The 12,006-nt window shown below is 46.8% G+C and overlaps 1 protein-coding gene across 1 annotated transcript in view; it reads right to left on the bottom strand.

Annotated features, from left to right (window-relative positions):
• The window catches only part of ITFG2 (integrin alpha FG-GAP repeat containing 2), a 12,164-nt gene extending 3,221 nt beyond the window's left edge, over positions 1 to 8,943 (bottom strand). Inside the window, exons 1-11 of the mRNA XM_033087041.2 lie at positions 8,814 to 8,943; positions 7,468 to 7,563; positions 6,995 to 7,036; positions 5,964 to 6,141; positions 5,518 to 5,657; positions 4,959 to 5,107; positions 3,826 to 3,920; positions 1,999 to 2,049; positions 1,442 to 1,533; positions 820 to 937; positions 78 to 251 (exon numbers count right to left, since the gene is read on the bottom strand). Of these exons, the coding sequence (XP_032942932.1) occupies positions 78 to 251; positions 820 to 937; positions 1,442 to 1,533; positions 1,999 to 2,049; positions 3,826 to 3,920; positions 4,959 to 5,107; positions 5,518 to 5,657; positions 5,964 to 6,141; positions 6,995 to 7,036; positions 7,468 to 7,563; positions 8,814 to 8,909 (1,231 nt within the window). The 5' untranslated portion in view covers positions 8,910 to 8,943. The remainder of the gene's footprint in view (positions 1 to 77; positions 252 to 819; positions 938 to 1,441; positions 1,534 to 1,998; positions 2,050 to 3,825; positions 3,921 to 4,958; positions 5,108 to 5,517; positions 5,658 to 5,963; positions 6,142 to 6,994; positions 7,037 to 7,467; positions 7,564 to 8,813) is intronic.
• Positions 8,944 to 12,006: the final 3,063 nt, after the last annotated feature.

The raw sequence follows: 12,006 nt of genomic DNA on the forward strand, positions 1-12,006 counted from the left end.
CTAGTTCCCAACACATCATCTGCCAGCAGCCCTTCCTCTCCTTCTTTCTGTACATCCTCTGCTCTTTCTGCACTCACCTACACCCAGCTCCTGCAGGAGACTTCCAAACTCTGGGTCACAATCCAGGATTTTCAACAGGTTGGTGGACTCCATTCTCTCCAGCTGCACATCCCAGTAGATGTAGATCTTCTGGCTGAAGCTGACATAAACAAGGCAGGGACTGTTGCTCCCTTCTTTGCATGCATAGAGGCCTGCAGAAAGCAGAAGTGTGGAGATTTGACTACTTCCAAAATGAAAGAGAAAGCAAATAATTGGCATTTCATGATGAGGTACCAAAGCTGTTAGCAGAAAACAGCAAGAACTGGGGCAGAGAAACAGGCCTGGATATACAAAGTCCCTTTGAGACAATCCAAGAAGCTGTCTCTGAACTGCATGAAGCTTGGGGATTTGCAAACTGCTTCTTATGGGCCTGAGAGAACGGACTGAACAGAGACTAAAACTCAGGCTGGTTCCACGGGCTCCTTACCTCCACTTAAAAATGGCTGAGAAGTCTGCAAAGTAAAAAAGCAGTGTGGAGGACAAGAGACGTCCAAAAAGAAAAAAACCCTGAGCCACCATATGCAAACCCCAACATCACCTTCTCTCACCCTTACTTTTCCTAGATGCCACCAGAGAAAGACTAGCTGGGCCTTCTGCAATATGCACATAGGGAAATTATTTCCCACTGCAGGCAGACAAAGGATTATGGGATTCCTAGATGTGAATAGCAGTTTTGAGGGGAAAATGCTGTGAAGGCTGCCTTTGCAGTCAGCTTCCCACCTGCACAGAAGGCACTGACATTCTCGTCTGCTTGGAATCTGGCCACAGTCCGATTGTGGTCAATGATGTACGTCTGACCGTCCCACGCACAGGCAATCACCTCCTCGTGCCCATTGCCCTGCAGGAACCAGAGGACTGCATATTACACAGGTATCACCTACTCCCAGGGACAGCCAAGAATCTTCCTTGCTGGTTCAGAGACACAACACTAATGTCCAGATGTCACTTCTGAACATCTCATCAAGATATTTTGCACTTGGAGCTCATCTCTCTTCTATATGGCAATCCTTATGTACTGTAAGAGCTTTAAGACAATCAGGGTATTAGCAGCAAGCAAAACCATTCAGCTTTGCAATAAGATTGAAGAACAGCTGGGAGACAAAAATTTATGAATGGATAAATGGATGCTGGGTCTAACAGACAGACACAGCTCGAACTCTTGCAACTGGGCAGACTGATATGAGTGCAGAATGTACTGCTACAGTCAGAACACTGTGCCATCCTGAGATAATCCCAGTCTTTTCCAGCTGAGCCATACTCCTTCTGCCCTTCCTAAGTTCATATACACAAAGCCATGCTGAGTTTTTGTCTTCATCTCTCCCAGCCTTACTCAGATACTCACTGTAACATCCAGCTTTTCCAGAGCAAAGAGCTGGTGATCAACCTGAACAGACCAGAGCAGCTTGTCTGCTCCCTCCATCAGTTTCAGTGTTCCTGAAGAAAGAAAGAAAAAATAAAAAACTGCCTTGAAAACAATAAAAGGGAGGAAAATGTTTGTTAATGCTAGGCCCTACTCCTTCAACACTCAGGATTGCTGAGAGTTAGCTGCTAATAACAGGCATGGTCTTGGCTGCTAAATCCATACTTGACACTTGACCCCACCTACCAAGCTCCCATTATCCAGATACACTATGGCAGTAATGGACAGGGGGCACTGGCCATGAGAGAGTAGAACATAAACAAGTATCTATCCTCACACTGCCTCCCTTAATATACAATAATGCCAGCAGAAGGAGTCTTTGAATCAAATTCTCTTGCCTGACCCTTGAAGGGTTTCTGAAGCCCAGCTTCCCTTTCTTTTAAAAATCAAAAGCACTGAGACCCTGGTTCCCTGCTTTGAATTAGTGACAGGCCCTGGCTGCCCCACAGGTCTTTTTCCAGGACAGTGGCAGGACTTACCATCCAGAGTACAGAGGGCAAAGAGACCTGAGCCACTATTCTCACCAGAACCTGTAGGTGCAAAAGAAAATTATTGGAGTTGATGCCATTTTGTAAACACTGTCCCCTCCCTCTCCTGAAAACAATAAAAAAGATCCAAGCCAAGCTGATCCATGCTGCCTCCTTTCCTTTCCCAGCTTTGTGCAGGATAGCACTGACAAATGTCACTAATTAAATCTGAAAAGGAGAGTCCCCTGAACACCTGGTTGCTTCAGCCCTTCAGTAAACTCTCTACCTAGCTACTAAAAAATGAAAAGACATGCAAGGTCAAGTTTTAAAAATGTGACACTCTCAGAGAGAGGACTGGAGCTGTATTCAACTAAAGCTGCATTTACTTCTTTCAGTGACAATGTATGAGAGGCACTGCTCCCTGAGGAGGAACCCAGGAAACCTGGTAGTCAGGGGCAAGCCAGCAGAGCTGAAAGCAAGCAGGCAGTTTTTCCCCAGAGTAACAACACAAGCCTACCTCCAGTGCCCACAGAAAGTTCTAAGTTACAGTCCCCTGCACAATCCCAGGCTGCAAACCACCCCATTTCAGCAGATCAGCCTAAAGCAAAGTCAGCTGGTTGGGTGCTTAACTGCCCCTAGTGACATGCACCCAGACAGGTTCTGATCCAAGAAATCTGCTGTGTCCCCTTTGGAAACTGGTCAGCATGGCACTCTTCAGCTGTCTCTTTATTGATGGTCCAGCATTAATGGGATTTTTCCCAGCCTGCTCTTCATCCCTTATTCTGTGTGCCTTCATTTTTCACAGACATCTCTCAATAGATGCAAGGCTTCATATGCAGTGAAATAATTGATTTCATACTCTGTTGACCATGTTGCTTACAGCAGCATCAGAGATGCTGAAAACATGACAAGCTTAGGAACTGGGCAGGAGAGGCCCTCTGAGGAATGGGAAGAGGGTGGATTGCTCTAGTCTAAAAGCTCTAATTACATTGGACAGGCTGAATCATTCTCAGGCAGCACTGCAGGAGGCAATACTTGGGCACAGCAAATGCAAGAGAAAGTAATCTCTACTTGGAGTTTTCTGCATTCTGTTATGCCCACATATTCCAAGGGAGAGTGAAAGCTTATTCTCCATAGGTATCAAAGGAGGGGTGAGCAGGTGCACTAGACACAGGTCAAAGCACAAGGAGTTACAGGAGGGATGCAATGGCAGTGTGCAAGGAAAGTTGGACACAAGAGCAGTGTGTCAGGGCTGAGAGAAGCTGGCTGCTGTGCAGATTTTAGATGCAAGACCTGAACACAATCCAGTGGAAGAAGACAGAGGACAACAACATAGATGAAATATGGAAGCAGCTCTGGAGAGGTTGGGGCTGCACAGGAGAAGGAGGAATAGCACAGAGCCACCAGGAACTGAGATTCAAATGCTGAAAAGCAAGAACAAAGATGAGGTTGTGAGAAGGAAGAGATGCATCTAGGGAATAAGATGGAGGCATAAGCTGCAGACATGCAGAAGCAAGGATCAAGAACATCTGCAGAAGCACAGCATGGCAGCCAAACTGACTAGATGAAGGTCAGCAGAGGCTGCAGAAAAACTCTTTTGCTGAGTGAAGGATAAAGGCTACCTAGGGAAGGACAAAGGCTATAAAAAGCTCACATGCAAATATCCAACTGCGTGTCTTTAGGAGCTGGCTAAGAGAAGCCGAGATCTCTGTGTTCTTGCAGCTGCCTCTCACAGTTATTTTTCTACCATAGGAAATCTGATTTCATTCTGGACTGATGTACTAAAAAACCACCAGAGGCAACTGCTGGGCTGGAGACCCCAAGCTGCTGATCTCTCACCTCGGGCAATGCTACCAATCAGATGAGTGGACACATTCTTGTTGTGAATCCGTCCAGATGTTTGGTGTAGAATCACATCTCGAACAGGGGCCTCACTAGGGAAAAAGAGAAAGACAACACGGAAAAGTTAGGGAACCACACCTGGGACTGTCTCAGAACAATTTAAGGAGCAGTGTACTCCAAAGCTTTACGAATCCAGACAGAGTTTGTGAACAGGTTGAACCATTTAATGGTAAAGAAGACAACGTATGCTATCCCAGGTATTAAAGAAATGTGCCAATTTTTAAAAACACAAACCCAGAACGATTAGATGCATTAAAAAAAAAAAAGTGCTCAAAAAAAAATCAGTAAAGCCTGTATTCCAATGAAGGAAAAAAAGGATAATTTTTATTATTACTTACATAAGCCTGGCTGCTTTTCTCTCACAAAGTATCTGCCCAGACTGAACAAGCTGGTGAGAGACCACATCTGGGCCTGGCTTCTGGCTAACAGGGTACCATTCCACTGAGTTCTCTAAGACATCAGGGAGACTTGCCTAGGTCCCCTCCTGCTGCAGGTTTTTATGCCTGCCTTGAAATCCCCACCAGGGTCCTTCCAGCACCAAGACAGTAACAAGCACCTGACTGCTCATCCTGGTTGCTGTGGTTGTGATTTACAGCACTGGCTGCCAGCGGTCTCATTAGGAAAATTTCTAATTGCCCCACCTGCAGAAAATTAGTGAATGAGCCCAGTTTTATCCTGTATTTCATGTATTTGATTTGGCCCAGTCTCTCAGCTGTTACCCTGCAATCTGATGACCTTTCTCTGGAAATCTAGGTGGCTCATTTCCCTACCTTAGCTCCCAGTAGTGAGGAACCCTCGGGGAGCTGGTTTTGCCACTCTCCTCGCCCAATTCCAGAAGAGTGGGATACAAGGAAAGCAGCAGTATTTATCTTTGTGATAGAGACATGAAGAGTGTTCGTGGAAGCTTGGGTGCAGGCAGACGTAAGTGATCAAGTGCCAGCAGCACAGAAGGTCACTGAAGCAAGGAGAGTGACAGCACCCCCTGCTTCACAACAGTGAAGTGGTGGCACCCCTTGTAACAGGCATCCACAGTGGCATATGCTTGTGTACCCCTGCAGGAACACCCTCACCTGCTCGGGCCAGATCCGTCCCTTCCCGTGGCTGCATCCCGCTGCTCTGTGTCCCAGGTGCACAGCAGGACGGCATAGCCACAGCCTGGCTGTGACACCATCAGCTCTGGTGAGCCATCAGGGCCTGGGTTCACAGAGAGGCTGTCCACCTACAGTGGCAGAGGAAAAATATAGACAGAGTCAAGAACTCCAAAGGGTTTACGGTGCTCCCTGCGACTAAATTCAAATATGGCAAATCTTCTGATAGAGCTGAGCAGCAGCTGAATAAATTCAGCTGGAAGCAAAATGTCCACGTTCAGTAAAAGGTTAGTTCCCTACCAAAAGCTACTTGAAAATAACACTAGTACTTCACACTAATGCTCTCCCATCAGGTAAGAGCAACTGCTTCTCAGACCAACCTACCAGCTGGACAGAAAAATCACTGGGCAAATCTCCTCTTAAGCCATCAACATGACAATTGTTTTGTTCATAGGACTGAGGTTCTGTGCTTCTTCTCTCGAAAAAGCCACCTCTTGAAGACTGTATGACAAGTACTGCTCTGAACATACTTTTTCCTTACCTGACCTTCTAGAAGCCATTTCTTCAACAGGATCAACTGCCCAGACACATGGTCTGAATTCTCCGACGAGTCCTCCCAGCGGAAGGCACGGACCACCCTGTCAGTGTAACCCACAACCAACTCACACTTCCCATCGCCATCTGCAGGTAAGCGAGAAAGACAGATGGACTCTCTCAAGCCCCAAGACCCCAAACATGCAGAAACCATTCTGCTGGTTTCTACAGTTAGCATCCCTGAGGATCCCAACCATGTAATGAAAGCTTGCACTTCAGAAAAATTCCTAAAGTTCTTTTTTTCCTCCCTTCCATGACTTGGCTGTGGTTTGTTGGAGCATGTTTCAGCAAGACAGTAATTTCCTTCTGCAGGTTCCCCCCCGACCTTCTCTCCCCACTGCCTCACACACAAACTCCTTCACCCTGCATTCCCACACCAGCTCTGTGGCTCACCAATGTCATTGATGAGCATGACCTTGGTGTTGGCAGGAATGTGCTGCTTGAACACTGGCTTCTGCTCTTCTGCCCCTGCCAACTCATGGTGGCCTGAAGCATCTGGGTGTTTTGAGTTCAGAGAAGTCAGGTCAAAAAGATGAAACCAGCCTTCTGCACTCACCGCCACCACGAAATTCTGTGAGGGAAGAAAAAAACCTGTTGATTCTTCCTCTTTTAGAAAGTGTAGAAGCTGTCCCACAGCAGGGCAAAGGAGAACACCAAAGTAGATTGATCAAGATCAATGACTGCTACAGAGAGAACAGGTTTTTGGCCAGCACACAAACTTCTAATAGCATATTAGCAGGGTCCAAACTTCTTGTTCATCTTTGTCAGACTACAGTATCAAACTGGTATGTGTGCAATCCTCAAACAATGTGTGGCTTTCTCAATGCCTGCATCAGCTCTGTTCCCCACTAGAGGAAACACAGCTACAGTATTTCAGGCAGGGTGCCTGAACTGGGACCTTTGGACTCATTGGTCCTGGCTTAACCCCCAGAAAGAGCAATCCAACAAAAGGAGTCATAGTAGACCCAGTGGAATTTGCTCGGGAGTCCAGACTATTCCATGTCTCAGTCTTGTTTAGATGACCTTAAATGCACACAGCCAAGTGGCAGAAGGACCATGGCTCACAGCAGACATTGGCCCAAGAAAGGCAAAAGCTACTGAGCAAAAGGAGCAACGCTCAAATTACCAAAGCCTTTTGGTGCTCTCACAAGGGCATATGGAAATCAAAAGTGCTGTCTGAAGATAGGATGGATTTCCTTGCTCTCTAAACCCACATAAGACTTACAGAAAAACACCAGTTACAGATAAACAGAGGAACAGTTTAAAAACAGTAGTGGTAAAACTCTATGAGCAAAGGCAGATCCTGGAGATACAGAACCTGCAATCTGTCCTCCTCCACACTCAGCACATGACATGACCCTAATCTTTTGAACACCTCCCACATGCTCTACAGAAAAAGCTGGGAGGAGTTTGGCTCGTCTCACCTTTCCTTTATTGCACACATCTCCCACACGGACACATGTGAGCTGCAAAAGAAAAAGCCGTCCATGAGAAAAGGCAACCCAAAGCAACACCCTGGGATAAACCTCTGACCTACCCCCTCTCCCCCCATAAAGAATCTCTTGAACTCCAAACAGCCTTTAGAAGGACAAGGAGAGCAGAGTTAAGGGACAGAAACACAACAGCCAGAGCCCTGGGGCAAAACCCAGAATGCACACAGCAGGGTAAAGCTGGGACAAAAGCACAGTTTCTGTGTTTATCCATCAATTTGCTCATCGCTTCCAGCCCATGGGGCTGTAGGCAAAAGCAGGGTCTTGAATAATCACACAAGAAACATCAGAATCAGTTCTGGCTGCCACACCTCCCTAGCCTACATATTCCTAGGCAAAGGACAAGGATAGCTAGCTGCACATATACCAACAGGCCCAACCATTTAAAAATTTTGTCAAGAACTGACCATTCCTTGGCAAGATCGCACAGCCCAGGGCTTGCTATCATCATTCTTGTAAACAAAGAGCTTTCCATTGGTGTCTCCTACCACGAGTTCATTCAGCTGTACAAGAAAACTGGATTAGTAGGAAGAAATCCACAATTACATTGTAAGCAGTATTCCTTCAACAGCAAAAATTTCAGAATTCATATCTAAAAAACACTCTGTGGGAAGAAGCAGCAAAATAAAATTAGTTAAGAGACAATCTTGACTCAAAATGGAAGGTCTGAGAAAATAGAAAAGCCCTAATTTTATTCTTGCAGATAAAAGAGATTGGAGAATGGCTCCTTAGAGCAACATCCCATTATCCACTGCTCCTCCACTCATTGTTTCAGAGTTGTGACACTGTTCTAACATCCTGCTTGGATGCTAAAACCATCATCATTACTCCATCTTCCATCCTTCAATCTAGATTGACTTGAATCACCTAAGGAAGATGATGGTAATGACAAAAATATAACCATCCAGGAAGAGAGTGCAAGAACACTTACAACAGATTTACACAGGATGCTCAGTATCACTGCTGAAGGGGTAAAAGGATTTCAGAATGGTGATTATTCCTTTAAAGAAGATTTCTAAAAATCACCAACCACCCATGAGGATGAGCCTACTCTCATTATCCCATTTCCTGCATCATGCCTCTATGTATTTAAATGGTGTGCATTCCATAATTCCCTGCACACCTTACCCTAAAAACAACTTTTTATGGGGAAATCCCTATAATCATCTACTGCATTGCTAGCCATGGCACCTTCCAGGATAAGGCTGTAAAAAACCTCGACTGCTGAGGAGAAGAAACAGTTGACATATAGCTGGTTAAGCTAACCTCTTCCTAGTTACAGACAAATAAGAACCAACCATTTCAGGGGCTGACAGCAACACTCCCAATGCACACCCATCCATCACACGGGTCAAGAGACGCCGAGACGTGGCTCGACCCTGTTTGTGACCTGCTGCGCCCAGCAAAGCACCACTTCATCCCCACCACTGCGACAGAGAGCGTCGACTGAGGAGAAGCTAAGCTCCCCTCCGGCTCTGCACCACCCAGGCCACACCAAAGGTGACCAGCTCGGGTAGCCCAGCAATCATTGCCTTTGCAGGGGGACTCCTGGGGGGTTCTGACCAAATCCCCGCGTCCCTCACACTGCTCAGGCGGGGCTGTGTCCCCAGGGCTGGAAGCCCCGCCAGCTCCTCCGGCCGCACCCGCCCTGGGGCCGCCCCAGCCGCTCGCTGCTTCCCCTCAGCCCCATTCCGGCCCCGCGGGCACCCCCGGCCGGGTCCCGCCCGCCCCAGCCCGGTCTCCGGGCTCGGACCGTGTCGTTGTCGGCGTCCCCCAGGCAGATGGCGTGCGGGAAGAGGCTGCCGGCGAAGTCCAGCGCCACGCACTGCACGTAGCTGACGGAGCGCATCCCGGCCCGGCGCCCAGGGAGGCTCCGCAGCGCGTGCGCGCCGGGAATGGCGGGAGCAGGGGCGGGGCCGCGGCAGGGCTCGCCCGCTGCCCAGGGCCGGGCCCGCAAAAACACCGCGCGCCTCGAGGATTTATACACGCAGAGACAGACGGCTGTGGTTTACAAAGTCAGTACTGTTACTGTTTATTTTAAGCATTGTTTTTTTCTTCTATAAGGACATACATAACCAAGTTTATAGTTGAAGTTTACATGCATGACCTCACTTACAAACACCAGTATGCCACCTTCTGCCGGCAGCCAGACCCACTTTTACAGACAGCACGGAACACGCTGCCTGAACAGGGCATGTTTTAGTGTCCTTAATAGATTTACATTCTCAAACATTTCATAGTTTCGTAGTAACAACAAGGGCACAGTGGTACTTTCAAGACTGCTCACACTTAACAACAGATGCACCATTGACTAGATTTTTTTAGATGTGCCACAGAAATCATCACTTTTTTGCTTTCAGAAACACGTGCAACTATCGTGCCTGTGGAACATTTTTGAACACTGCTGTTCAACAATTAGAAATTTAACATTAGGACTTGGCCCTATGCTTTAGCAGCAAAACAGTTTCAACCACAGAGGCTTGTATTTCCAGGAATAATTAGCAACAAATCAAGGTGTTAACTTGCTGAAGAATAAGTACTCTGGTTTGGCATTCCTGTCCCCCCTTAACTGTTTTTCTAAGTCATAATTTTTTTCTGCTAACCCCAGCTGACATTCACAGTGTTGTTTCCCTCAAGAGGGGTAGTGCTTTGGTACAAGTTTTTCATACACACGGGACTGTTACTATGGTCAGAGCTCATGAAAATCACCCCACTAGCTGGCAACCCTAAGCCTTTATTAGGCATATGAAATCAGCATTTCATTGAGCGAAGTGACCTTCCAAGCACCTCTCCTGCCTCTCTCCTATCCCCCGAACCCCAGGAGATTCAGAGCACTGCAGCTCCCAGCTCTCTGACCAAGCTCCAACCCATCAGCAGGCACTGAATTCGGTTCCTGGGGCCCAGGGGCAGGGCAGCACTCCAAGCAGCCCTTGCACCACTTGGGGACAGTTCCAGGGCCCGAGCTGGGCTGGCACTGCTGCATGACACGTACAGGCACTCCCCCAGCCCCCATGAGTTAAGCGCTTACACAGTACTTCTGTTTCAGCAAAGGAGACCAGAAATTCACGGTGTATTACATGTTAAAACAGGGCTACTCTCTGCAATATACACACAAATTCCAGCCCCTGGCATGCCATGCAAAGACATCTTTCTCACCATAAAAAAAAGTCCATTTATTAGATTTGAGAGGAACAGATTTTCTACCTTTCTTCTGCAAAGAAGGCAAAAAAAATGTCCCTTCTGCCCCTGCCTCAGAACAGGACATTGGAAATGCTGAATTTAACACCACGTGATAAGATAAACAACAGCTGAATTTGAGTACTATGTTCCATGCCTTCAGACAAACAAAAAAGTCCACCCTAACCAAAAGTCCCCACAAAATTCAAAAGCACACCCACCCCCAAACAAGACACACAAACAGTAGAAAGAAGCAGAATACTGAGTAATAGCTTTCTTGTGAGATCTGGGTAAGCAGACACTGGAATCACTCAGGAGTTTGTAGTTCGTTAGAAGTATTTGCAATATGTAAGCCATTATCACTTACTTTCACTTCAAAGCTAGTCACTTTCAGGTGTATATATATTTTTTTTTCCCCTCTGGTCCAGTTTTACAATGTAGTGGGTGAAGAGGAAGGGAGCAATATGAACATAGAAGCTCTATGCATAGGTTACAGACTTGCGTTTTGCACAATTTCCAGTAATTTTTCCCTTTTGCAAATGTATAGGTAAATACTGTATCAATTTTCTATGGTAATTAATATGGAATTTTCTATGGTAACAAACAAACAACAAAGAAAAATAATCAGGACACTGGCTATGTGGACACAAGAACACTGAATGACCAAAGTAAATTCTTTCAATTCTGTGCAAATTCCAATAAAAACCCACGAAAAAGTAAGTTTTCTTGAGTTTAATTGGAGCTTTATTACTTAAGCTGCGACTTCACAGTCTTCACCTTCAGCAATTTGCAAAGAGGACGCATAGAAGAAAGGTTACAATACTTAATGGAAGGGACACCCTACTGAACAGGGGGAAAGAGGGCAATCTCAAAGCAGAAGAACTGGGAGCGCCAATTTGTTCTTAAGTCTTGCATGAGGACTCCTGGAAAAAGCTGATTACTTGAAGCAAATTGAGGAAATAAATTTAGAAAGCAGAACCTGGGATTAAAGCTGGAACCAGAAAGAAGAAACACCAATGACAAAACAGGGACTACCGACCTGCCAGCCCCAGCTCTGTGCCTGGGAAGATCATGAAACAGATCCTCCTAGATGCTATGCTAAGGCACGTGGAGGACAGGGAGGTGACTTGGGACAGCCAACACAGCTTCACCAAGGGCAGGTCCCATCTCAGCAACCTAGTGGCCTTCAATGATGGAGTGACTCCACCAGTGGACAAGGGAAGGGCTACAGGTTCATTTACCTCCATTTTTGTAGTTTTCTGCGTCTATTAGACACAGTTCCCCACAACATCTCTAAATTGCAGAGATGGATTCAATGGGTGGACTGTTGAATGGAAAAGAAATTGGTTGGATGGTCACATCTACAGGCTAGTGGTCAACAGCTCAGCGTCCCAATGGACACCAGTGACAGGTGGTGTCCCTCAGGGGTCCATACTGGGACCAGTGTTACTGTCATCTTCATTAATGACATGCATGAAGGGGAAGAGTGCATCCTCAGCAAATCTGCAGGTCACACCAAGCTGAGCAGTACCCTTGACACACCTGAAGAACAGGATGCCACTGGACAAGCCTGAGAAGTGGGCCCACGGGAAACTCATGAGGCTTTAGTAAGGCCAAGTGCACCTGGGTTAGGGCAACCCCTAGTATCAATAAAGGCTGGAAGATTAACAGATCCAGAGCAGCCCTGCCAAGAAGGATTTGGGAGTGCTTCTGGATGAGAGGCTGGACATGAGCTGGCAATGTGTGCTCACAGCCCAGAAGGCCAATTG

This window comes from Catharus ustulatus, chromosome 2 (genome assembly GCF_009819885.2).
Source record: "Catharus ustulatus isolate bCatUst1 chromosome 2, bCatUst1.pri.v2, whole genome shotgun sequence".
NCBI classification, from domain to species: domain Eukaryota; kingdom Metazoa; phylum Chordata; class Aves; order Passeriformes; family Turdidae; genus Catharus; species Catharus ustulatus.